Source organism: Podarcis melisellensis (assembly GCF_964234715.1).
Source record: "Podarcis melisellensis genome assembly, chromosome: 6".
Classification (NCBI taxonomy): Eukaryota; Metazoa; Chordata; class Lepidosauria; order Squamata; family Lacertidae; genus Podarcis; species Podarcis melisellensis.
Window position 1 is genome coordinate 79,128,486 of NC_138538.1, and position 28,000 is coordinate 79,156,485.

The following is a 28,000-nucleotide window of genomic DNA, read 5'->3' on the forward strand; positions in this document are numbered from 1 at the left end:
TGACCCAACATCCACCACTACCCCCCTCTCTTTTGCTCATGGCAAAATAAGATTACCCATTTGTTCTTAAGTGTGTTCAGAACAAAATGGAAACTGCAGTTCATTTCAAATAGATTTATCTTTGCTGCTAATGCATTTCTGAATTATACAGGTTTTATTAGACCAGTGATATTGTGTGTGTGTGTGTGTGTGTGCAGAACAGTTGCACAGTACAAATACTTAGCATTTCTTCATATTCCATCTTAGTATCTTCACACTGGTGTTTACCCATCAAATTTGGAAATAGAAACCAATTTCAAACTATGGCTTTCAAATCAAGTTTGGAGCATAGACATTAGCCACAGTCAATCAATTCTGACATCATGGGAAGTACTAAATTTACAAACTGAAACTGCTCAATAGGTGAAGTGGCTCATTCACATTCTCCTGAGCAGAGAGGGAGGACATTTGGACTTTAGTTATGTATATACTCCAACTCCTATCAGCCCCAGCCAGCATGACCAATTGTGATGATGGGGACTGTAGTCCAAAATCATACGGAGAACTACAGGTTCCCCATCCCTAGGTAGAAGTGATAAATATTGAACTTAAAAGCTGTTTGCTCACACAAACATTTGGAGTAAGCCTTTAGATACAAAGGGCAGGTACTACTAATGACACTTGGATTCTGGTTCAATACTAATGATAAATATTAAAATTAGCATATAATACAGTACTTTTCCAAAGTGTTCAGGGTTCTTTATGTACACTCTCACAGAATTAATTAGATTTGAACCAAGAGCTTTTTGGCTCACCTTTCCTGCCTGTTGGCTGTGCGAGCTGAAGGGCCAGTGTGCCTCACATAGCTGATGGCTGGGGAAGCGGCAGCTGCTGCTGCTCCACCCCGCATGTCAGCTGTTAGGCAGGAGGCCTCAACAAAGGCTCACTGCACCTCTAGCTCATTAAGAGATCCTCCCCAGAGCCTGAAGAGAATGCCCTCTTCAGGTTCTGGGAAGGGTCTCCTCATGAGCCAAGAGGACTCTCCAGGCACTCCTCATTTCCAGAATCCACTTCCAGGGTCCCGGCACTGCACCTGTGCACAGTTGCACACAGAGTTTGCGTAAATGGGAAATTGCCTGTATATTCCATAATGTATAGAAGACCTTGCAATTTGTGCTCCTTGATTCCACACACTGTGTAATCAGTCAACAGGTGAGTTGTTTATGAAAACACCTTTATAGCACCATTTTCTTTTCCTTTCTTTTAATGGTTATTTAGGATTAACTGGGATGAGCAACTATAAAATCACTAACTGGGCTGTTACTACTGTGGTTATTATTTCAACCCAAGAATGTAACACACTGCATGTATTTGATAAATAGATACCCATGCTGGTTTAAATAAATACATAACATTATTTTGGGTGCTTAGACGCTTCCAAAAAGTTCACAGGGTAGACTGCAAAACCATAATGCAGTTAACAAGCAGAGGTATCATTAAGAAGAAATATTCTTACCCTCCAATCTGACTATATCTGGGCAGTAAAAGTGGATCAGGGCAGCTAAAGCACAGCCATCTGTGCCATCCTTCAGCAGATTTTCCACCAATGGGATACAGGGCAGCTGCTTAAGTAGGGTTTGTTCCTTCCTGTAACGAGCCTGTCATGCAAAAATGAAATAAAATAGTCATGCCCAGAAACATATGTGAAAACAGATTGTACTGCAGATGCTTTAGCCAATTAGCAAAAAAAGGGGGTAGTTCCAAACCAGACATAGTTATATTATTTTATATAGATTTAGCATTTATAAGCAAAATATAGATTTATTTTAAAGGAAAAACCAATGCCAATTCCATTCAGAGCACTGCCAGTTGCACACATATGGCATTTCAATCAATATGGAACAGTTCACGTAGTACTTAGAAATGTCCAGCTTCAGTAGAATAATGTAATGGGAAACATAGGACGACAAAGATAAGGCACAAATCCTACTCATCTGAAACCCAAATCTGTACATAGCTGTTTCAATAAAACTGTGTTAACTAACAACTATAGTCTTTACAGAGGTCTTAGAAAAGGGAAGTCATTCACAAAACATAAAAGAGAAATGAGTTTGCATATGAACAAACCTATTATTACAGTCATGTAAAACCTGGGCTAAAAAACACAAACACCAAACAAAACCCTTTGATTTCCACATTGCAGCTATTTGATGTACACAGATGCAAACACGTACAAATCATGATGCACAGCATAGAGTGTTCCCATATAATCTACCTCTGCTGCCCCTTTGGACAGAAATCTAGCAAACTGGTAAAAGAGGCGCGAGAGCAATGAACGACTGGACCAGCATGACACGGGCAGAGCCACTCATACAAAATTAAACTGTTGTATCAAAGTGAAGCAGTTGGGCAAACTTACAGGAACCAGTTTCCAAAACCATTTGGAAGGAGACTTCAGATGAAGCAGCAGGAAAAAGAAGGGAAAGCAAAGAGCAAAGGAAAGATGAACATTTTGATCAGAGTTTACAATTCAATTCCTTCAAGACATTCTCTTCAAACATTCTAATTTTTGCACAAAAGGAATGATCCATAATTGCACTGTGTGAACACTCCCAGTGCTTTCATTAATTGTAAAAGTGGTTAATAAAAGGACTCCTGCGAAAATAATGACTTGGTTTTTGTACTTTTCAGCATGTTTTAGCAGAACAATTATCACTTATTGGAAAAAAGAAATCCATAAAATAGTGCCTTTTATCCATAATAAAAGTAGCACTGTTACATCTAATCCATTTTTCTACCTAGGTAATTAATTCAGTATTAGAATTCATGACATCGGATTATCAAAGAAGCAGCAACACATGAACCAAAGGATTACATAACAGTATTCCGAAATCTGCCTATTTATTGTGGTCAGAAACTGCTATGTTAAAATATCCAATGCCACTTGGTAACATGATTAAAGTGTAAGATTCTAAACTTTTTTAAAAAAAGAACATAGTTTTGCCCTGGACTATGTTCGTAGTGACAAAACACATAATAAAAAGCATTCTGGGCAACAATACGAGTCATGGAGAAAACACATAAGCAGCAGTAATATGAGCTAGGTGTTAATTGGTGAGAATAGTAAATCTATAATAAGAAGACAAGATCCAGAAAGATGTATGAACAGTATGTGTGGAAGTGTGTGAAATTTTCTGAGTATTTTAATTCCAGAATTTACTGCTCTGAGACTCCCATGTCTTTTGAAAAGCAATTTAGGGAAATGGCACAAAAGATTCTTAACTGAGAAATTCTCCTTATGCGTTCAGACTATCTTCTTTCCTAAAGTAACCCTTTAGACAAATATTTTAAAACTTCTTTTCGCTCTTAAAAAGAGAAGCATGAGGGTTCTACGGAGGCAGTTTCTGAGAGAAAAACAGGTATCAAGAGAAATCTGGTTGCATGGATGAGTGAAGTATGTGAGCATCTTCGGATCGTGGCCAAAAGAAGCCCATAAATCAGGTGTGGGAACCTTTGGACCACCAGATATGGCTGAAATACAACTCCTATAATCCCAGGTCATTGGACATGTTTGTGCAGGCTGGTGGGAGGTGTTGTTCAGCAATGTGTGGAGGGCTGAAGGTTCCCCACAACTGGCATAAGTGATGTTGAAGTTTATTGGATCAAAAGATTGTGCTGGTGATGAATGCCAGTCCCCCACTCCCCAAATAACAACGAACTGTGTGTGTTTTGCTTTTAAAGTACATTCAGCTGAAGATTCCATATTGTGTTTCTGCAGAAGAAAATTGGAATTGGATTTGATATTTTTAGCTAGAGGCCTTTTTTGATACATAAACTGAAATGTACAATTTCTGTAAATGTTCATGCAAAAGGTGTCACTGCAAGATTTACACACACACACACACACACACACACACACACACACTATTCTAGATGTAGAATAAGGCAAGTAGAGGACGCTGCTGTGTCTCCTCACTTTTTGCTGCAGCTCAGCTGCTTGATGCTCAAGTGGCATCTATGGGCAAGGGTGTCTAGTTCCATCTTTGCTTGGTGCAACAGTTGTGGCCCTTCTGAGATAAGGAGTTGCCTACCATGGACCATTGCAATATATTCTGCATGTGGTGCTTTGGAAGAGTGTGTCTGGGCAACAGTACAGTAGTTGAGCTCAGTAGTTGAGCTCTTAACTGGTGCCAATAGACCATAAGAGGCTCTGCAAAGTCTTGGCTATAATATTTGAAGAAATACCTCCTCCATGCTGTGCCCTGCCCCATCATGGCTTTGAGTGCCCTCCTCACCATCTGAAATGTGGCAAGATGCCACCTAAACTGGACATTCTTGGTGATAGCACTCTTTGCTGTAGCTATCCCTACCGAAGGAGATCTACCTAGCTGACTCCCCTTTATCTTTAGGAAGACTTCCTGTCAAATATGACCTACTTATTATATGTTAGAAAATAAATTTTAAGTGTATTTTACTTGACTGGACTGCTAAAATAACTGCACGTGACCTTTCCCCTACGGGTAGGATGATTCCAAATGAACTAAACAGACATCATTACAAACCAAATTTACACAAGATTTAACTTGGCTCCATCTCCCACTTTGACATTTTTAAGCTCATTTAATACAACACCACTGTGAAATTGATTTTAAGATGACAAAACTATTATTAAAGCTTCCTTGATATTATCCTGGGATTACATTGCTGTAATGAAGTTGCTTGAAACTGATAACCTTGCAGACAAATTAGTGCAGCTTTCTGCATGAATAAGAGTAGCATTAGCAGAAACCATCACTTCAGTAGCTAATGGCAACAACCAAGGTAAAAGGTACACCTGCCCGTACGGGCCAGTCGTGTCTGACTGTAGGGTTGCGTGCTCATCTCGCTCTAGAGGCCGTGAGCCGGTGCCGTCCGAAGACACTTCCGGGTCACGTGGCCAGTGTGACGAAGCTGCTCTGGCAAGCCAGCACCAGCGCAGCACACGGAAACACTGTTACCTTCGCGCTATAAAGCGGTACCTATTTATCTACTTGTACTTAAGAGTGCTTTCGAACTGCTAGGTGGGCAGGAGCTGGGACCGAACGACGGGAGCTCACCCCATCGCGGGGATTCGAACCGCCGACCATACGATCAGCAAGTCCTAGGCACTGAGGTTTTACCAACAGCGCCCCCCGCTTCCCCGGCAACAACCAAACCAATAGCTTAATCAGGCTTCCAACTTTAAAAATATGAATGTTCCATTATATGAAAGATAAAGGGGGAGGAAGCACAACTTCCACAAGTCCCCAACCACTGGCTGTGCTGGCTGGAATACCTGCCTCCAACAACTGCAGAAATCAGCTCTGCAGTTCTTTCCAATTTGGGCAGAGAGGGGTGAAAAATTACAAATCCCAAGTGAAGGTTAAAGCCATGACAAGGTCCTCCAATCACAGTATCACAGTGTATGTGGGGGACGGGGAGGTATAAATCTATGAACTGGTGTGACTTAACACACTAGTGTTTCTTAACCTGACCCAGTTCTGAGTCAGTTAATTACAGTCTCCAGTGAAGCAAATAATTTAGCTCCCCCTACACAATGAAAACAAACTGGGGACAGCGGGAGGACAGGGCAGAAAAAGGGAGACCAAAGTCATCAGAAGTGACAGCTGCAATTATATGCCTATGTCAGCAACTTTAGGAAAACTGGTGCAGAAACCTAATGTGATGGCTGCACAGCTGTGAGTGACACAGTGTAGGAGACAGCAAGGAAGGGCAGCACACATCCTCTTGAGATGGAGGAATCCTTGGATCCCAAGAGAAGACCACATTTAAAGACTGCAAATATGAAGAATCAAAGGACTGACATGGGTGTCCATGGGTGATGCCAGTGTTTGCCACAAAGTGTAACTCATCATGCACAACTCATTAAGCATCCACATATGAGCTAGGCAACCCCTGACTCAATCAAGCACCCAGGTGCTATGAATGACTCTCTCATCCCGAAGTACTATGAGAAATGCTGGTGTAACAAGCCACTATCATATCTGCTGTGTAAGCTGTGGTGCACCCCAAGTGCAATAAGGGAAAATTTATAAACTCTTTAGATTACTTGGTCATTTAGCGCTGGTGAAAGAGTTTAGCATCATTTAAATACTTGAGTTAAAAAAACACAAACACTTGAAGTTACAATTCTCTGTGGAAAGAGAAGTCACCACACTCTTTTATATTCCGTATAAAAGCCATTTTAATTAATAGGGGCAGCTAAAGAACCCAAACGGGTACAGCTGATGGGCTCTGATTGCATGCAATTCCCTTTAGCTTCCCTATTCCTACAACAACTCATTTCACTTCTTTCACTAGTTTGAAAGAGAACTTGTCCAAGAGTAATAATCTAGGGCAATCGAAAAACAGGAATGGCAAGGAAATCTCTACCTTCAGGACAATCTTTAATAATAAACGTATCACTTCATCTATTTTGTGTAAATATACAAACTCCTCTACCACCTTAGAAGCTAACAACTTTAATGTGAAATAGTCTTTCTAAGAAAGAGCTTACTTCAGATGGAATTTTAAATGCATCTTTGAATTAAACGTAAACATTTTTAATGCAAATAAATAATGCAAATAGCAGCTGTTGAGGGGTGGAGTTGGAAAACTGATATTGCAACAGGTGGGGAAGGACAGTTTAACACTTTCCTCCTCTGCCGTGGTCATGATGGAAGTTGTTCCTTTGAAGCTATTTGTATTGGAAGAAAATGTCCCATTGAATAAGTGGTTGATCAGAGTAATTTAAAAATGAAAGTTCTCTATGGGAGGAAGCCACAGAAAACACTAAGCCCAAACCGAGGATCAGCCCCACCAATATTTCCTGAAGGGCATATATGACTCCTGTTTACAGAGGACAGTCTCTGTTCTCATTAGCACACTATCACAAAGGCCTAATTACATTAGGTTTTAGGGCTGGGCTGAAAGTTGGGCTGTGCAGAGGGTGGCCACTCTCAATATGCTACATTCTGCTCTCACTAGGGCAACATTTTGAGCTGAATCCATAGCACACACAGAGCAAAGGGTTGTGGTTTTTTTGCCTACCCCTACATTGATTTCAGTAACAGTGTTTTGTGCTTCCTTTGTACCAAATGCAAAATTTCTGCTCAGTTTCTCCCAGAATTTCCCCTGACATCACCAAAACAGAGCCAGGTAAGCAAAACAAGTCTAAATGAAACTCTGAGGTTTAAGTCTCTATTCAAAAAGTAATTTTACAGCTGTTGGGAAATATATTTCAAAAATGAAAGTTGGTTGCAGCTGTACTGGGATGCTTGTTATGCTAGTGCATTTGTTAGACATACCTTTTGACCTCCTGGAGTTTCCACACTATGATGTTCTTTTAGTTTTTGCTCCTGCTCCATGATGTCTTTTAGGTGTTCGTTTACCTAAAATGACAAAAAAGAAGGCCTTCAATGAATTTTGCACTCTTCCTGAGATGAAAAGGACAAACAATTTAATACTCTTTGTGTGTAAAAAAGACATATTGATATAATTTCATTAAGTAATGAATCAAATATTTTCAAGACACAAAATACATACCATAATAACAAACAATAACAATAACCCCCCACATAATCATCTTAGTAAAACAAATATCCTATGTTATATGAAGAGTGTATTTGTAGTATGTCTTACCTTATTTATCCAAAACATGACAGCATCTTCTATGTCATAGGGCAGATCCGTAGCTTGGAAGAAGGAAGAATACTGCTGCACACACGCAATCACCTTCTCAACACTGATCATTTCGACCGTATATGCCATCATAAGGGTGTCAATCATTGCCAAATGAGCACTCTGCAAAGAGATGTTATCACAGGTATTTTGAGACTACTTGTCTACAAAAATTAAACCACTGCTTTCCCCCCCCCTTAAGCAGGTGTGTATCCGAAGGACGTCATTCGCTTAAGACAAAAAAGTATTATTTTTTGCAAGGTGAATGGTCTTAAAATATATTTTAATCAACTGGAAGCACATCTAAAAGCACAAAGATAAAAGACCGCAAGATCTCCCTCAAATAATTTAGCAAAGACTGCCAATATGAAACTCTTTCCAGCGGCTACCTATGGAAGAGGCTCTTTAGGAACATTGGTACCAATTGGTATTGAGCATTAAAATAGCACTTTGAGCATCCTAAGTTCTCAACAGTCATCTGAACAACTCTTTTAATTATTACATCCTTTAAATGATGTAGCAGTTAAGAGTGCTGGGTTAGGACTGAGCCAGACCAGACTGGGCCACTCAACCACAAACCTCACTGTGTGACTTTGAGACAGTTCCTATCCACACATGAGCTTCTCCTGCAGAGATGTTTTATCCACAGAACTAGCAGGCGCAACTGCCATTGCATCTATTCCAGTAGCCCTAGGGATTCCTGGGCCCAAACAAATGTGGTGTTGCAAGCAGTTCCCCATGCAGAGGCCTACCTAGGGGTTTTTTACCCTTGCTTCTTGCCTCAACCTCGCTTCAAGTACATGGATTGCGTAAAATGTAGTAATTTCTAATGTGGCTATGGCAGTAAAGTGATTTGGGTGGGTGATGCAGCTCCTTGCCAAGGGCACAAGGAACCCTAAGCATGCCTCTGTCCCTATGCAACTTGCTTCCTGAGACCAATTCACAAAGACATCATTATGTCTCCGCCATGCCAGTCCAACAGGACTGTGGATTTCTTAGCCCGTTTAGAAGAGGGACATGGAACCTGAGACACTTCAGTTGTTCACAACTTCCATGCTCCCCGACCTCTGGCAATGCTGGAGTTGGGGGGGGGGTCCACAACATCTGGAGGGCCACAGACTCACCCACTCTGATTTAGATATTCAATTTGTACAATCTTGTGTACACACAGCTTCTTTGGAGACCTGTGGATTGACTAAGTAAGAGCAAAAGGATAGGATGCAACCCTCTCTTCAACCTTTCCTCCCACCATGAATTATTGCAGGTTTCCACTTTTTAATATTTAATGCAAAAGGTTTTTTTTGTTTTTAAAGAAACAAACACAAAGCTGCAATTGGATCGTTTGTAGTTAGGCTTGACTTGATCTGCCAAATAATCTCCAAAATCTCCTGTAATTACTGCTTACTGTGTGCGAATTCCAGAAGCTTCAGCCATGCTGGAGATTTAGGTCTGCATGGTAAGAAGCTTATTGAGTCTTGAAGTACAATTATTCTCAAGCACCATGGCTAATGCTTCCTCTGTTTGCCGCATGCTATTTGGGAATTAAATCGCTTTGCAGAGAAGAATCTTGTTCAAACATTCATTCACACAATCTTTGTCACAGTACACATAGGGTTTGCCAGGTCTTCTCTGCAGTACACATGGTAAAGGTACACTTACATTAAAAGGTGTTAACAAACTAGCTCTGAAGGCTTTATTTCAAAACAAGACAATACTCATTTGAGTCAAGGCAATCCAAATTCAACTATATAGGACTTATACTATGATCTGCAAGTTACCATTAACTAGATATTTTAACTGAGCATTACCACCATAAAATTATTTTTTGAATGGTTGTTCATATAATTTCAGAGCAGATTATGTCTGATATTTAAATATCTTTTTGTAACTTTTTTTTGCAACTACAGCATTCTTTACAAGCTACTTAAAATTCAGGTATCTGAAATTACATTTTTGTTTCTATTTCTCTTTATATTGTTTTATCTAAAACAACATTCCTACAGATATTAATATGTCAAATAACAGAGGGGGGAAACATTCCTCAAGAAGTGTAGAAGAATGCAAGTACAGTCGTACCTTGGAAGTTGAACAGAAGTCCGTTCGACTTCAAAATGTTCGGAAACCAAAGCGCGGCTTCTGATTGGCAGCAGGAACCTCCTGCAGCCAATCGGAAGCCGTGGAAGCCTCGTCGGACGTTCAGCTTCCAAAAATGGTTCACAAACCAGAACAGTCACTTCCAGGTTTGCAGTGTCTGGGAGCCAAAACATTCAATAACTAAGCTGTTAGAAAAACAAGGTACGACTGCACATATTACACACACCGCTTTATTACGGTCCATAGATCCAAAATACACAGTACAACAATAGTATATATCAACAGTTATTAAGGTGTAAGATCGGCCTTGCTATCCAACAGAGGAGCTTTAGCTGCTTGTCATTTTGGCTAAGATCAAGTGCAGTACATATTACAACTTATTACAACCACAACATAAAATAATGGATGTATATGGTCACAGGAGATCCTAGCCTCATAGGAAGAAAAGATCTAACCACACAACACTTTAACTGTTGTTGAGACTGGAGCCTGCAAGGGATGCCGAATCTGAAGCTTAAAGGGTTATTAAGCAGTGATGTAGCCTATATAACTCCAAGTTTTGTCTAACAGGTGGGAACCATGACAGGCGTGGCTAATCTGCAGCACTCTAAATATAGTTCGGTTCCAATCTGCATCAGCCCCAGGTGGCACAGCCCATGATCTGAGATGATGGGAGCTGGAATTCCATTACATCTGAAGAGCCACAGGTTAGCTACCACTGAACTATGGAGTAAAAAACCAAATGACTTATTGCATAGCAACAAGCTGCAGGGGTATTGCAGTAAAACCTTCCACTGATGGGGATTCTGGTGCTGCTCCTCTTTCTTGCCAGAAACCTGTGTCTCTTCCAGCCTCCACTCTAGTAGTGGGTGGTGTGGTAGGGCACTTGGTGTGATGCTCACTTGACCTCTGGGCTGGTTGCATCCCTGCTGTTTACAGGAAGTGGAGGTACAAGGCACAACTGAGGTCCGCACAGTATAAATGTGCCAACAACTGGTCGTATGTTAACTTAGCATGAGTGATGTAACCACTTGGTTAGTTTTTTTGCTAGCATTCTCCTCACCACCTGGCAGCAACAACTTGCTATGCTTTTCCATCTGATCAGAAATCCAGGAGAGTTAAGGTGTGGTTCTTTCGGCCATTTGACTGAATAGCTCGCCAAGTGGCTACTTGCCTCACTAACTGCTTTCTCCCCAGAATAAACCTTGGCACACCCAAGAAAGAAAAAGAAAAGAGAATACACATAATATTTCTAAATGCTTTCGAGGGGGAATTGCACAGCAAAATCGTGTGAGATCCTGACAACCAAAATGACTTTAAAAAGGGGGATGTCCTGGCCAGGGACACTTGCAAGGTATGCAATCCCCTACCCTGCCCTTTCCTGTATTTTGCCGGACCAAAGGTGGCAACCCTACTCAGACGGTTATTGTGAGGATAAAATGGGGAGGGGAAGAACCATGCATGTGACCATGAGATCTCTGCAGGAAAAGTGGGGTATAAATGTAATGTACAAATCATAATAAATGTTAGATGCAGAAAAATCTTGCATGCATAAACATTAAATTATCTATATGTGCAAGTGAAAGAGCTATGTGGATAAATGCCTATGCATCTGTTTTCTTGCACAAGATTGCCTCTAGGGAACATTTGTTCTTGAAGGTCAATATAAAGATAAAGCATAAGTAGTCTGGATAATGCTGTAGCTGACATTATGTGAGTGCCACTTGCGTTTCATCTTCACAAAAGACGAAGAACGTACTTTACAGCATTATGTGGGCCGCCCTCAATTTTTAAAGACTGAACTAGTGAGTGGGGATATTTGTACTACAAAGGGGCTTATTATGGTCAGTTGAGTCCAAGTGGGTGATATCCTAAGTTACCAAATCATTCAAGCTCCATAAACAGAAAGCCTTCCTAATAAAGTAACCAATTTGGCAATTATTTCTATCAGTCAATTAAATATTTCACCTCCCCATACCGCCACCAGGAACACCAAACAACAATAAGCATGAAGTAACACACACTGAAAAATGTGTTGTTCTATAATCAACAATAAAAAAAGCCCCAAAGAGTCAAATTCCAATCCTGCAAAAGATTAATTGCAGAACTTGCATGTTGACAGATTCACAGGAATTCCATTTAGCAAGAAGGGTAATTACACTATTATTTATGTCCCATGGAATTATTTTGTACACAGTGCCAAGTTTTGAAATCTTATTTTTTTTATTTATATTGTTTGCAATCTTCTCCATGAAGCATACAATTACTGGAAATAGAAAATGCCTATTTTTAATTTAGAATGAGATTCCCTAGATCAGGCTGGGGAAACTGTAGCCCTCCTGATGTTGGTGCACTGCAAGCACCCCTGACCACTGGCCATGTTGTCTGGGGCTGATGGACACTGGAGTCCAATAACATCCAGAATGCCATTCATTATTCTATAGCTTGACCAGTCTAGCAGTGCATTAAGTACAACGATGCATGTTTAACTCAACATTTTTTTCTACACTAGGGGCTGCTGCACCCCTGCTTGCTTCACTTGCCAGCCACACCTACCCTCCACTCCACCCCCAAACCTAGCCAACCCACCCTAAGACCTTGGCAAAAAACCTTTATACTGTACTGGGCAGCAGCCAGGCAGGTTGAAGAGTTGGCCAACGTGCAGTGGCAGAAAGCGAGTGGCTTTATCTTCTTTTGCCCACCTTGAGCATTCCCTCCTGTCCCTGAAGTCAGCACAGGGAGCAGGCTGGGCATAGCCTAAGAATTCGGCGGGTATCCCTAGGCATGCTCCCTAACCCTACATGCTACGGACACATTCAATGCCTGGGATGCAGTGGCATCAATGGCAGCAAGGGATCTGCAGGCTGGCTAGCTAGCTAGCTGCCGCTTCTAACCATCTTTCTCGTTACTGTGCTGCTCCTTCTGCATCCGATTTGGCCATTTGTGATGCAGATCTCTAGGTCACCTGGGGAAGAAGAAGGTGGCCAGGGGGTTCTGGCCTTTCCCCGTGCACCCAGGCCTTCCTTTAACACTCTCCAAAACACTTGTTTTCATTGTCACCTTCTGTTTGCTTCTCACCCAGCTAGCATGGGAGAAAAAGCCACACTTCCTTGCCCACTCTCCCCTGCGTATGCACACTCACTCAGTCACCAGTGTGACAATGAACCATATAGCAAATCTAGTACAGAGAAATTTCCTTCCCCAAGTAATAAGATTACAGCAATATAACAACATCAATGATTAAACAGAACATTTATTAACAATCAAGTCAAGTGTTGGGCCTTAGCTCCAACTTTCTTATATAAACAAGTCCTAGCCCTCTTGGTTATATAACCATCAATAGTATCAACTTTTGAGATCAACTGAGTTGGTCAATTTCTGAGTATAACTTAGTCAGATACTACCCAACGTGTTGCTGGTTTCACCTTTTGAATTAAAGAACCACTGTCTCTCTTTCATAAAAAATCATTTTGAAATATTATCCTCTCAGTTCTAGGTAGTTTTACAGCAAATTTGATCCTGCTAGAAGATAACCATAAGGGCCAAATATTTGATTCACCATCTTTGCTGTTCTCCTCTTTCTCTGATGAAATCAAGCGTCCAGGTTTAAGAAGATAACTGTGCCTTCCACTTTTCCTCATTATATTTCAAGCAATTTCCTTCCCAACCCACTTTCAGTATCAGATCCAGGCTGGGGATAAAATTTCTTGAAGCATGAGATCATACAGCAAGGCAAAGCAAGAGACATGGTAGGATCTGGCTGTTCTCAGCACGGGCCCCATTTCATGTTTTAAAAAGAGATTTGTCCCCAGCTATGCATGTGATTGAGTGGTCAGACACATTAACACATATATTGGTGGCACAGAATGCGGGTGTTTAGTTGAGAAAAACGGATCTACCAGAAAGATCACTGCTGGGAATTTTTTTGAACTAGGCGCAACATGGCTCATAGCAGATGATAAGTTGTGCGTGTTTTGTTTCCCAATTTGATCCTTTTACACAGTTTTGCTTATATAGTGGTATTTTATGCAATGTGACTAGCAGTTATTTTTACTGATCATAGTTTAGTAATTATTTATTGTAATTGTGAATTTCTGTTTAATTGTCATTTGCTGATGTTTTGAGAGTTAATTTTATTGTGTACTGTTATAATCTAATAGATTATTGAATATTACTTTTTGGTATAAGTCATTCCATTTTAAAGTTATGTTTTATTATGACTTTTTGTATTGGATCAGATTATTGTAAGGTGTGTGTCCTTTGTTGTGTATTTTGTTACTGTACACTTTCTTTTATAGAAAGATGATATACAAATTAGAAGTGGAACGGAATGGAATTCTCTTAAAACAATAACTGCCAAGGCTACTCCTGAGAGATCTTGCAAAAATTTTGCAGAGCACAAAAAAGCATAATGGGGTGTGTGTAAAAAGACCTTTAATATTTTATACAATTTTATACACTATCAAGCTTCAGGCACATATGCTGATGTGTCAGAAAACTGGAAAGAAGCATTTTGTTTTTCCTTCTCTTGTATCTCAGTAACTTTTATACACTGGCTTAATTTGTAAGTGAGTCTAGTATGAGAAGAGTAGATCTGATAAATGTACTCTTGGGAATTATGTCACATTCCTGATGATTGCTTAGCCGGCATATAATTATAAGCAGCAACCTGATTATACTTTGTAAAAAGCATTAGAGTTATGTCACTGCCACTTAAGCATGCTAAGTAACCTGAAGAAATTAAGCAGGTCTCCATAATGGCATCTACAAGTTGAAGTTGCAGAGCTTTTTTAAATCATTGCAAACTTTTAAAAAGTAATAGGTAAAATTTACTGTTATAAATTAGATCTGTTAATAATGGAATTTCAAATAGTCATCAGCGGGAAAAGTTTGAGAACCACTGCTTTATTATGTTCAAATGTTTCATATACATTCGACATCCCAGCTATCAGTCTGCATGGTAGGTCAGTACAACCGTCCTCACATTACAGGTTTGGTGGCCAATCCAAGAGAGAATTGCTTGCATTGATATCACTAAGTGGCCTTGAGAAGAGGTGAGACTGAATCAAAGCTTTCTCTGCTCACAATATTAGTCAGGCACCTGGAAGTGGTTATAAGGTGGCCGGGGAAGCATTTGAGCCAATCCAGTATTAAATTAAAGATGAAATGCCTTCAATGGCCTGGCTCCATCTACATCATGGTTTCCCAAATTTTGGGTCTCCAGCAGTTTTTGGACTACAACTTCCATCATCCCTAGCTAGCAGGACCAGTGGTCAGGGGTGATAGGGAATGGTAGCCAAAAACAGCTGGAGACCCAAGCTTGGGAAACACTGATGTACATCAATACTTTGATGAGAATGACAGAGTTACTGAAGGAGTTTCACATTACGCAGAAGAAAATTAGCAAGTGTCGCACATGCATGACTGTGGCTTGTCTGAGAATCCTCAAAAAGTGACCCCTCAAAGGATCAGTATCCATGAATTGAAACTGCCACGCACAATCCCCTGTGGGCTTCTGCTCCACTTTAGTACATGTTAATCCACTGCATGCGGGGAGGGGGGGGACAACTTGCAGATACTGTTGGTCTTGTTGCTATGCCAGTTTAGCACCACCCTAGATGCTTTTAATTGTATTTTTACAAACATGCTGTGAACCACCTGAATGAAGATTGTGGACCACTGGCTGCCTACGGGCCACAATTTGGAAAACCTTGCTTTCATGTATGCAAGGATGCAAAGGAGACAGTCTACTTTGTAATGACTTCCTACCAGAAATATTTGCACTCTTGGGACTGTAACTCACAGAATTCTAAAGATATTGCAAAAAAAGAGCTGTAATACATACATCTCTAACATATACCAGAGGGATCACTAATGTAATTGTTTCAAAAATTGGCAGGTTCTCTCTTTTCACCTTGTAAGCCTATCACCATGGAAACTAAATGGTTCTTAATAGCATCCCTTATGGCAACTGCTGTTTCTTGAGATGCAGGTGGGGGACTATACTGAACCTTTGTGTTTTTTTACTGTATGCACTTTCATCACTTCCACACAGTGCTGTTCTGTGACTAATACTCAGCTTAAAATAATCAAAGCACATTTATTAAAAGGGGGTAACTTTTCTTTAAAGAGAGAGAGAGATTTAGTGTCAATATTAAAAAGCACCACTGTTGTTGTTTTTAAAAAGAGCTCTTGTTTTGAAATCAGACAGTGTGTAATAGAATTCCAGATTCATAGCACATAAAAATGAACACACTATAGAGAAGTACTTCTGCTGGAATGAAAGGAGAGAGAGAAAGAGAGTGTGTGTGTGCGCGCGCGCACACAGTGGAGAAGGCAACATACTGAATGGGAAGGCATTATGGGTTTTTGGTTGACCTCTACAATACATAGTTTTGCTGATCCATAAGCAGGGCACTGCTGGATCAGAACACAGCGGTGGCCAACCAGATGCTCCCAATGTTGTAACTTTAGCTAGTGTGCAGTAACAGACTTAGGACAGGAAAGCTTAGGTTTAAACCCAATACAGTGGTACCTTGGTTCCCGAACTCAATCCATTCTGGAAGTCCGTTCCAAAACGTTCGCAAACCAAGGCGTGGCTTCTGATTGGCCCCAGAAACAATGCCGACAGCCGGAACAGACGTTCGGCTGCCAAGCCATTTGGGAACCAAGGTACCACTGTATCAGCTTTGACATGGAACTCAGTGGGTTGCCTTGAGCATGTCGCTGTTTTGCAACCTAAACTATATCACAGGATTGGGCTGAGGATTTAAAGAAGAAGAAGAAGAACAACAACAACAACAACAAGTGACTTCAAGAGTGTCATGGTGAACTGCACAGAGGGAGGGGAATACAAATCAAAAGTTTATACGAGAAAATGTTTCACATAGAACAAACACACATTTTGACAAGAAATAGTGATTACACCAAAGCTGTTTGTAGTAAGGGCTCAGTTCAACCTCCTGCTTCCTCTACCAAAGAGAATTGACTTTGTCAACAATTTGTTAACCAGGGTTATGCACAAACATCAGCTAAATCAGGCAGGGACAAGTATCTGCACTGACTGCATGGGGCTCATCATCTAGCAAGGGATGCGTCCTGATGCTTACTTATTATGTCTATATATGCCTCACTGGATTGAGACAGCTACATATAAAGCAGCTCTTGGCAAGACTGGATTTCAGATATAAATCAACAAGCTTAATACAGTAAAACTCATCCCACAATGCCATACAAATGTCACGCAGCACTCACACAGTGCTAGCTTTTCAGCAGGGAGTCTAAAATTAGAAAACTGCTGGTATCTCTGAAAATCATTAATGGTGAAATGTATCTCATCTCAGTTGCTCTTATAAGCTTCTGTTCAAAAGGAGCTTGTAAACAGGACTCTTCATTTGCGTATCGTAAATCCAGGAAATGCTATTTTTAAATGTAGGAGGTGAGGCACACTGCAAAATTTAGGCTTCTTTGGAATATATATATTTCACACTGGGTTCTTTTATTCAATTTTGAAATACTCATTTATTGCAAGGTGCTTTATTTCTATAATATTCTAAAGTGCATCCAGTAATGGCACATTTTAGAGAGAACACAGGCTTAAGGAAGTTTCTAGGAAGCAAAAGAGCAACCACATAAGGGCACTCATTGTTTATAATTGGCTTTGAAAGAGCGCAGCCCCAGCACCACACAACAGTGGGAAGTGATGAGATGGATTCTGTCAGACTCTGCTTTGCACAAAGATCCAGGTTAGGAGGTCTCAGCCGGGCATTTCCGAGGCTCCAACTTAAAACCGAACACATTAGTGGCATGAGAGAAGTGGAGATGGACAGGTGGGGGGGGGGGGAGAATACTTATCACATAAAGACTTGTGTCCCCTTTAGTCATTACAGTAATACAAACCCTACAGAGTGATAAGCTGCTGACTAACAGATTTACTAGAAAGCTGACCTGCACATTTCCTCATCTAGTGGATAAGGGACTGACTGTGACAAGCTGACAGAGCAATGACAGCTAGACAGAAAGGCCCAGTGACTGGGAAAAAGCTCAAGCACTGCGGGAGGAGATGAGACGGCACTGTTACATCAGTATATTGAAGTGTCTCGTGGTTTAAAATGATAATTAGATATAAAGCCACAACGAAGGGCTTATTGGGAATCCGGAAGTTAATGCTGCTTTAGAGAAGCTTTATTCGGGGAATGCTACTAAACATTACGAGGCAAGGGCAAGGCATTTAAGGGATCTCTCGACTTTCCTGAGCTCCTTCACCTATTCTTCACCTGAGTTGGAGAAGGAAAAGCTTCCTTTGGGCAGTAAAATTAACATCCTACAGTCCTCTGGAAGAGTTTCTGTTCTATTTACCTTGCCTTGTCTCTCTAGGGTGCTGAACTAGTTGAAGTAGAAGTATAACCTTGATTAGAGAGGCATGCTCATTCTCTTCACTACAGAAATTAAATTATTATTATTATTATTATTATTAGTAGTAGTAGTAGTAGTAGTAATTATGTTAAACATTTAAAATGCTCTGTCAAGTCATGGGGGGGGGGAGGGAATTTCACAAAACATAGGATGAAAATGGACTTATCTGCAAGAGCTGTATTTGTTTCTTAACTCATGCCTGTGCTATTCATATATAAAAGGTGTGTGCATTTAATTAATTAATGTGGATAAGGGGAGGTGAACCTTGCCACCCCACCATTTCTCTTCTAGCCCAGCTCTGATGCTGAGAATGAGTTGACCTGGAAGTAAGCATATGGGCACCCAAAACAGCCTTACACAGAGTCAGACCCTTGGTCCATCTAGCCCCAGGATTGTTGACCCCCAACTGTGAAAATCTCTCCAGCATTTTCAGCAGAAGTCTTTCCCATCACCAAGAACAAGATCCTGGATGTGCCAAGGACTAAACTTGGAACCCTCTGCTTGCAACAGAGGTCTTCTGCCACTGACTGAGCTATAGCCCTTAAGGCAACAGAGCACAGGGACATATGGAAGGGGAAAGCATCACTGACTGCCCCTTCTGGTATGGAAATTAGACATCTTCCACCTCCTGCTTTTTCTGATTATCACCCTGACCCACCTACAATACTTCAGCTGTCAGTGCGGGAAACAGATCAGGGCCTCCAATAAGGATCTAACATGCAAGTGCCACATGCAACACACAGGGATAAACACACCCATATTTCTACAGCCAGTCCTGGTGCGGAGCTCGTTGAAAAATTAGGGTAATGTTGACTCCCGGTAGAACAAACTGCTTGACTTTGCTTTCTGTAACTTACTGACTTTTAAAAGTATCCCAAACCCATCTGACGCCTCAGTCCAGATACATTCCCCATCTCCTAACATATTTAATATTAAAGTGATTTTCTTTTGTTTAATTGCAGCTTTAAAGTGGTGACACTGAAGACCGATGTATTTCCTAGTTTGGGGAGATGGGAGTGGAGGGAACAAAACCAAGACAAAATTTCTTGGGTGGGTGCCCTCAGCAAACCACTTTCCGATATATTAATTACAGTAAGCACTGAACTGTAGCTAACAGAGTTTCACTTATATACAGAGTTCAATGAGTACTGTACATTAATTAGGCCCCAGAGAGATGGGAGACCTTTTCACTATTTTACTCATACTGTATAACTAAAGGACTGACACACAGAGGGTCAGATTTTTAATATTCACAAGCCTAGGTATTTATTTAAGCTTAGGATGTTGGAATGTAGCTGCAGGATATTGGAAATCAGAGATACTGATGCCCTTGTAGTTATTCACTAGAGCAGTCTTTCCTACTGTTCTAGTTTGATTTGTAATCTAGAATAAAGCAACATGACGCAATTCAGTGTGTGTTCAGAAAGCCAAACATCAGACACAGAGCTTGCTAATATACTGGAATATTAAGCAGGTAGCACCAGTAAGAACACAGCATTGCTCATTCCAGTGTAACTGATTAGGAGGTAGGTTCTCATCTCAGTTCAGCTTGCATAGCTTTATTGATCAGAGCCACATAGATGGAGCAGATATCTGCCAGTAGCTTTGCAGCAAGTGTGCCTTATTTTCTATATATAACTTGCCTTATTCCCATGAAGAAGCCAAGAGAAAAGGGAAACACAGCTTCATAGGTGTTTAAAGTGTAATTGTCTAAATCAGAGCTTTCTATGTTGGTGACACACTTTTTAGGCATGCAGCATTTCAAGACACAGCGATTCAGTTTCACTAGCAAATTGGAGGTTCAAATAACCCCTTTCCAGATCCGGAAGGAGCGTGGGTAGCGTTTGCATGGCACACACTGCAGTCAACACACTAACGTGTCACGATACACGCTTTGGAAAGCTCTGGTCTAAATAATAATAATAATAATAATAATAATAATAATAATAATAATACATTTTTTCAGAACAAGCTACGCCTAGGATTGTGCTGACGGCTCACTTGAAAAAACAGGTAGCTACGATTCGATATGCATTCAATCCCAAAGAAACTCTGAATTAATCAACCTGTGTAATTATGCAAATTGAATAACTGGCATGCTCTTTTATTTTGCCAGTCTTAAAAGAGAACAATTGCAGAGCACAGGAAATGCAGTCCAACTACTGGAAATGTTATTCTGCCACCTTTGTGACTTCTGACATTTCAGCAGAGGCTGCCGACTTATTCCCAAGCATATTTTCACAGCCACAAGAGACAGAAATTTTTAAGAGAGTTAAACCCATTACAACATTCTGTGCTTTTTCAGCTCTCAAACAGAACTGTGGTACACACATGGCCCTTTCAAACCCACCTCTGCCCTGGTGAAGGAAAGCTCCATTCCTCCTTCCCTGAGAAAGGACTGTACCTATCATCTCACTCATCTCTCCATACTGATCCCTGACCATACCTTGTCGAGATCCAGCTACAGCCATGTAACATACAATTTGATCGAACACCAACAGTAAGGGACTATAGCCATATGCAGGCACATCTGTTTTATATGGTCCTTCCTTTAAAAAAAAAACTCGAAGAAAAGTGGTATATAGATTTATTAAATAGATATAATAAATTAACGTCCCCAAAAGTGGATATGGGCAAGTACGTATGTTTACACAAGGCAAGATATATGGCCATATAATGCTGTGCAAAGCATATCAGCAGATAAATAGAATCAAATCAATTTAATAAGCTCAGCAAATTGTCCTAGAAAAAGGAATACTGGAAGACAGAGTAATACTGCTCTCACACAGGTCTGCCATTTTATGCCTATATTCTGTTAAAAATGCCACATCAACTTTGTAATCTCCAGACAAAGGATAGTTCTCAGTGCTAATTGCATTATAATAAAACCTCCCCCTTCTTCCAACCATTCTCACATTAACAACAAAGCTAATTGCCCCTCCGAGAAATGAGAGGCAATCTGTAGGTAGCATCCAGTATAGCGTAATAATTCTTCCTAATGCATACTCTTAACCTGGATTACTCAAAACAGATTTAGCAGATTTTTGCCTCGCCTTAGGCCTCACTAACAAGATAACAGGGAAAAGCATATGACATTTGGGCCTTTTAGCTAGTGCAGGGGGGGGGGGATCTAAGTAATGCCAAGGCTTTGCATGATTGAGATGCTGTAAAATAATAACAATAGAGTTTGGATTTGGATTTGATATCCCGCCTTTCACTCCCCTTCAGGAGTCTCAAAGTGGCTAACATTCTCCTTTCCCTTCCTCCCCCACAACAAACACTCTGTGAGGTGAGTGGGGCTGAGAGACTTCAAAGAAGTGTGACTGGCCCAAGGTCACCCAGCAGCTACATGTGGAGGAGCGGAGACGCGAACCCGGTTCCCCAGATTACGAGTCTACTGCTCTTAACCACTACACCACACTGGCTCTCAATAAAGGTTGGTAACCCATGCTTTGTACATTTGCTGGTGTACAGGTGCTGAATACCTACGGAGCAGCATGAGTACCACTTCAACCTTTATTGTGGCAGTGCACACAGAAGCTACCAAATTTATTGGTTCCTAAAAGTCAATCCTTCCAGTTGGAATTGCTACATATGGCGGCCTTATTCCTTTAAAAACCACACACACCACTCTTGTAGTAACTGTTTACAAGTCTCAGAAGGAATATGGTCTTCACAGTCCTAAAGCAGCAACAAGATTCTGGTTCTCTCGTTAACTGTAATACCACCATGATTTTAGTGTTACACAAATAAGCCTCTAATTCCCTGCACTCCTCTCTCCCCATAGTCTATCTTGCAATTCCTCTTCTGCAGCAAATTATAGCTTTCTCGGTTCCAATGCAACAGCAAACTATGGTTTGCTGCAAAAGTGAATGTGCAAGGTGACATAGCGAGAACATTCTTGCAATGTCAAAGCAACAGTTTGTCTGAACTGAGCCACACTTTTTAGGGAACGTGTGAAAATCTGAAGTAGTAAGAATAACGCCAACATTAATATCCAAAAGAGGTATCAAATTTGTTTATAATCTCAGAAATAGCTCGGAAACAGGGATAGGGCCATAGGTCTGTGACACAGCACACATTTTGTGTGCATAAGGTCCCAAGGTCACCCCCATGCACCTCCTGTTGACCTGGAGTAGCAAGAGCCCTTTGTACCTGAGAACCGGAAAGTCACGCCTAATCAGAATAGACAATACAGTAGAACCTCTATTTGTGACCATAATCTGTTCTGGAGGTCCGTACGGAGGTCAAAATGGGTCGCTGGGAGAGGCGCTGTTGTGCACAGAGGCAGGCAGCGATTCCCGCTTCTGCACATGTGCAAACAGCAATTGCCCGCTTCTGCACATGTGCGAACGGTGATTGCTACTTCTGCGCATGCACGAACGGTGGCCAATCTGCTGGTTACTTCCAGGTTTGCTGCAGTTGCGACTTGGAATGACCGTAAGAAGAGGCAGTGGTAAGTAGAGGTTTGACTGTACTGAATTAGACAGACAGTGTCTAACCTCAGGTTTGAGTCAGCTCCCAGTACAGTGGTACCCTGGTTTGTGAACAGTCTGGTTTGCATACATTTTGGGTTACAAACACGTCAAACCTGGAAGTGTGTGTCCCAGTTTGCAGACTTTTTTTGGATTACAATCCATTTTGGGGGGATTATGAACAAAATGTTTTTGGAAGCCCCATTGGCGAAAGCGCGCCTTGGGTTACAACCTGTATTTGTTTATGAACGGACCTCTGGAACGGATTATGGTTGTAAACCAAGGTACCACTGTACTGAGTCTACAGCTATATCGGAGGGTTCTTCCCCGCAAGGTTGCACAGTGGCAGCACTCACCAGGTTTTGCAAATGGCAGCACCCGCCTGCCTGGCACTGAGCGCTGGTGGACAGAGGGGACATAAAGGAGGTCAAGGCTGGGCCACTGGCAGAGGACCCTGCCAGCTTCTTTAGGATGCTGCATGGTGATGCCAGGCCTGGCTCTGACTATTCCTCCTTATTTATTTAATAAATTATATATACTGCTTGGTTGTAATAAGACCTCTAAGCACTTTACAAGAACTAGTAGGATTATCAATAAAAATCAGGTAGCAACAAGTAATTAAAGCATTTAAAAGATAATTAAAATCTCTCTGTCTCTCTCTCTCTCTCTCTCTCTCTCTCTCTCTCTCTCTCTCTCTCTGTGTGTGAGTGTGTGTGTGGATAGGCTTGCCCAAACAAAAAGGAAGCTTCAAGAATGTGCAAGGCACCTTCCAGAAAACAGACAACAGGTGTTCCTCTCTTGATGTGGAAGGTAGTATCCATAAAGATGCAACACCCATCATGCTGAAAAATGAGTGTTGAGTACCAACGCACTTAGTACAGCATGCACTCTGTGCAACAGCCAGTGCAGCTGCTTCTTTCTAGAGCCATTCCTCTTCTTCCAGGAGAAAATATGTGGCATACACAATGAACAACACTCATGCATTCCATACATTTCTGTCTCTGAAAAGAAGTGGGGTTCCGAATCACCTCTTGGTGATGGAACTATACGTGTAGGGTCAAGTTTTCACTCATATGTTTCCTTCCTGTTTAGAAGGACACATATTCTTTTCGTTCCCATGAATATGGGCAACTTCTGCAGGTGTGGGGATCTGGATCAGTCACATCTCTAATGTAAGCATTTACATTAATACCTCTTTATAATCAGCGGCATGCAGTTAGCCATTTACTAACCGGTGGAAACTGAAACTACCACCCAGAAATACCATTGTCAACCTTTTAAAAGGTTAGAAAGAAGCCAGCCCAGTAAGCTGCTTTCCATGTGTAACCTTAGTTCGCATATGGCTATGCCACGTGAAAGCACACCCCTATGCTTACTTTTTCGTCCAGTGATCTCATGGGTCTAATTGTATGACTTTGCTGGATATCACCCAGTACCTTCATAAGATTGCTTTAAAGGAGTGTTTCCCAAACCTGGGTCTCCTGTTGGTTTTGGACTACAACTCCCATGATCCCTGACTAGTGGTCAGGGATGATGGGAATTGTAGTCCAAAAACAGCTGGGTACCCAAGTTTGGGAAACCCTGCTCTAAAATATGTTGGCAAAGATAAACGATTTGCTCAAAGGCCACCTAGTGAGCGTCTAACCTCAGCATGCCTCCTCCCAATTAAAATAATAACAATCCTATATTTCAGGATACACTACCAGTTCACACCAGTTCTATCGAAAATGTGAATGCTTACCTAAAGACAAATTAAGAGTCGAATGCCACAACAGTATTATAGCATGGTATTTTACCAAAGTTTAAACTGCACATTCATCAATAATGGTAATTTCTTACTACACTGAATATGTGTAAATGGCTTATTATGAATGAGCAGTGTATTAGTGCACACTGTCTGATCATTTCCTCAATATGATCGTACTAAACTCAGTTTGAGATAAAGGGATCCTACTGCTGAATAGGCTGAAGGAATGAATAATTTAATCTGGTAGAATACGTTTCACAAATTTAAGGTTTTATATACATTGTAATAGATGGGACACCAAAAAAAATATATACATCTGCTTTAAAAATAGAGCTGATTAAAATGCATTGAAAAAGGTTCAGGGAAAGGATCTGCATTTGTGTTTTGGTCTAGTCCCCAGCACGAGGATGCACTCTTTCTGATTAGAGAATAATACAGGCTGCCTAGTGCTGAATAATAATTAACCATTTTTACAGCCACCACCTCCTGCTACCCATAATTGCAAGCAGACACACAACAAGGTTAAGTGAAAGACACAGAGCTAAAGAATAGCCATATAAGAAGACTTTTTTATTCATTGACTTATTAATTGATCCCAGTTAATAAAAGCATTAACTGCTAGCCATTTCCGAGATAGGTACTATGAAGTGCTTTATTGTACACCTCAGATATGCTTATTTTTTTTTTAAAAAAAGGCGCTGATCCCCAAAACAAAATGTAAACAAGATTTGTCTGATAATACAATACTCTTTCTTCATCCAGTGAAAAAAGAGCCTGGTTGAATTGAATCAAGGTTTTGCTGTTAGCATGTAAAGCCCTAATGACCTAGGATCCAAGTACTTTACTATTAATTACATTATTATTGCACCGTTCCTTGAAGGAACTTGAGGCGGCGTACATAGTGCTCCCCCTCCCCATTTTATCCTGACAACAACCCTGTGAGGTAGGCTAGGCTGAGAAGTAGTGACTGGCTCAAGGTTGCTCGGCCAGTCCTTGCCTGACAGTCTAACCCAGTGAGCTTCATGGCCAACCAGCAATTTGAACATTGGTCTCCAGGTCCCAGTCAAACACTAACCGCAACACCACATTAGCTCTAAGTGTTTAAGCAGTGCCTCCTTCAGTGGTTCTCAAGCTTTGGGTCCCCAGATGTTGTTGGACTACAACTCCCATCATCCCTGACCACTGGTCATGCTGGCTAGGCATGTTGGGAGTTGTAGTCCAACAACATCTGGGGACCCACAGGTTGAGAAACTCTAAGCTGTGCATTAAATCAGCAGGGAATGATGCCTGCTTTTTGTTCCATTTGTAGAAAATCCTAGGGGAGCAGTAACACAAGACAGGGCATCTCAGTGGCTATGCCCAACTTAATGGAATTTCCTCCCGGGTATTTTCAGGGGACAAGGATAGTGAAAGCAGCTCAATCCCTGGTATCTGCACGAGTTAAATTTGCAGTATTGATAGCAAGCTAGGACAGTGGGGAGTAAGTCCCATGTTTCTGACCTCTCTCTTCCCAAGGCAAAGCTGTTTAAAACCTCAGAAGAGCACTTAACCATTATGACATAAACCTTGCTTGAGACACAGAGAGCAGCTGCCAAGTTTCTGTGCACAGAATAGATTAGCAAAATCCAGATTAGAAAAAATTTAGTGTACAACTAAAAAAAGCAATGCTTCATCCTGGTTGGTAAATATAGTAGCCCTTAAGCATTTAATGTGGATCTCTTTCTCCACCTCACACACTGCTTTACTGATGCATAGATACCAAAGCTAAAACAAAACAAAACACTAGAAGTCCCATACCATTTCAGCAACACTTCCGATATTGGGAATGGGGGAAAGGAAATCCCGCTCTTTCAAGAAAAATAATTTTTCCATCCACTTTAAGAATCTAGTATTGCCTGTCTTTACTGGCCACCTAAGTCCACTGTGAGGTTCTGGCTTCCCCAACCTGGTGCCTTCCAGATGTTTTGGACAACACTCATCATTCCTGATAACTGATGCTGTTAAGGCTGATAAGAGTTGTGCTCCAAAATGTCTAGAGGGCACCAAGTTGGGGAAGGCATACCAAGACTGTTGCTCTTTTCCTGAAATTATTTCCTGTTCCTCTAACAATCTTAACAACAACAACAACAACAAAAGTATTCTGACAACTTGCATCCAAGCACCAGCATTATACTCGGTGAATGAATACATGCAAACAACATTTCATTTGCTTGATTTACTCTGGCATTTCAGGTTCTGTGCCTAATTTTGTGGAACACACAGGCCTGATAACAGCTTGCAGCCTGCTGCTGTCAACAGGTTCTTGAATTAAAGGATCTGAACAAAGAGGCAAAAATTCCCACGTGCAAAGTGTTTTAAGCAGTTGTCCAAACATCATGATTAGCACAGAAAAAGCCAAAAGGTCACTAGTACACCCTAGTGTCAAGATGACATATGAAATAGATGTCATTCATGCAAAGTTTTCTCCACCCCCAGACCTCCTTTCCTGTCCGCTTTGAACTCCTGCCTTGTTATTTTACTCTTGTTTTCACTTGAGGGAAAGAGGTTAGTCGGGAAACAAGCTTCAGGCACTTCCCATAACCTAAGTATCCAGCACTCCTTGTTTTGCTTCAGACACACCAAAGAAGGAAGCCTACAACTCACGCTGATTTTCCCCCACCCTACAAGAAACCCCATCGGACACAGGAGAATGCCAGTCAAGTTCATCAAAACCAAAGCAGGCGCACCATGGAATCCATAATGTATGCAGCAGAAGAATGGACATTCCAGGATACATTCAACCTCTTGATGTATGATACAAAATAATAATTATTAATAAAACTCAGTAAATAATTATTTTAATTAATTAAAATACCCCAGATCACTGGGCTTAGAATGGAATTAGTAGGCATATGTGTCAAGTACAGGGATAATTCAGTCAACAGCTACTTCAATGAATCCACAGGACAACAACCTGGAAGCAATTCATCAGCTTTCACTTATAACCTGACCACATAAAGACAGAAGAGAATGGCAGTACAGTAGACGTATCACTTAGTAAGAACGTTTACAAATTCTCCAGAAAACCAAAAACAAGTTCCAAAGGTTTATACTAACTTGTGGATCACTTAATAAGAACGTGTTTTACAGATGTATACTGTTAGAAGTTGTGCTGTAGGTATGGGAATACAGGGTTTCATAAAGTATTTCAAATGTATCTTAAAGAGGCTGCCTTAATTGTGCAATGAGGGTGGCAGTAGGGAATACTATAGGATTTACAGGGAAAGCGTTTCATTCATATTGCCAAGTATCTTAAAACTAGGAAAGTATAAATAGGTACTGGGAAACAAGCTTTCTAAGTTGTATGGTTCCTTCTATTCTCAAGTTTCTGCAATTTGCTCCCTTTTCTCACAGACCACCCACATTTTTGAAGAATTCAATTGGATTAAACCCTTGAAAGTGAAATTTGTGAATGGTCATTTTACTGCCTGAATGGCTAATTTGCTTTATGTATTAGTATATGTATGACCCACTGAACACATGGGTGTGCTTTTATGTTTATACTTGCAGTTCTGTACATTCGTAATAAAAATAAATATAAATTTGAGGTTGT

At 40.9% G+C, this 28,000-nt stretch overlaps 1 protein-coding gene and 1 long non-coding RNA gene across 3 annotated transcripts in view; one reads left to right on the forward strand and one right to left on the reverse strand.

The window, feature by feature from the left end:
• The window catches only part of CAMSAP2 (calmodulin regulated spectrin associated protein family member 2), a 74,932-nt gene that overhangs the window by 24,719 nt on the left and 22,213 nt on the right, over positions 1–28,000 (reverse strand). Inside the window, exons 3-6 of one of the 2 annotated variants that reach the window (XM_081914802.1) lie at positions 7,639–7,800; positions 7,305–7,388; positions 2,399–2,431; positions 1,496–1,637 (exon numbers count right to left, since the gene is read on the reverse strand). In XM_081914802.1, the coding sequence (XP_081770928.1) occupies positions 1,496–1,637; positions 2,399–2,431; positions 7,305–7,388; positions 7,639–7,800 (421 nt within the window). The remainder of the gene's footprint in view (positions 1–1,495; positions 1,638–2,398; positions 2,432–7,304; positions 7,389–7,638; positions 7,801–28,000) is intronic. The other variant, XM_081914803.1, reaches the window with a different exon arrangement.
• On the forward strand, positions 10,250–27,994 carry LOC309371903. The gene is made up of 5 exons (XR_014169335.1): positions 10,250–10,478; positions 19,149–19,236; positions 20,153–20,199; positions 23,385–23,833; positions 27,022–27,994. It is a non-coding gene; the product is annotated as an uncharacterized lncRNA (long non-coding RNA).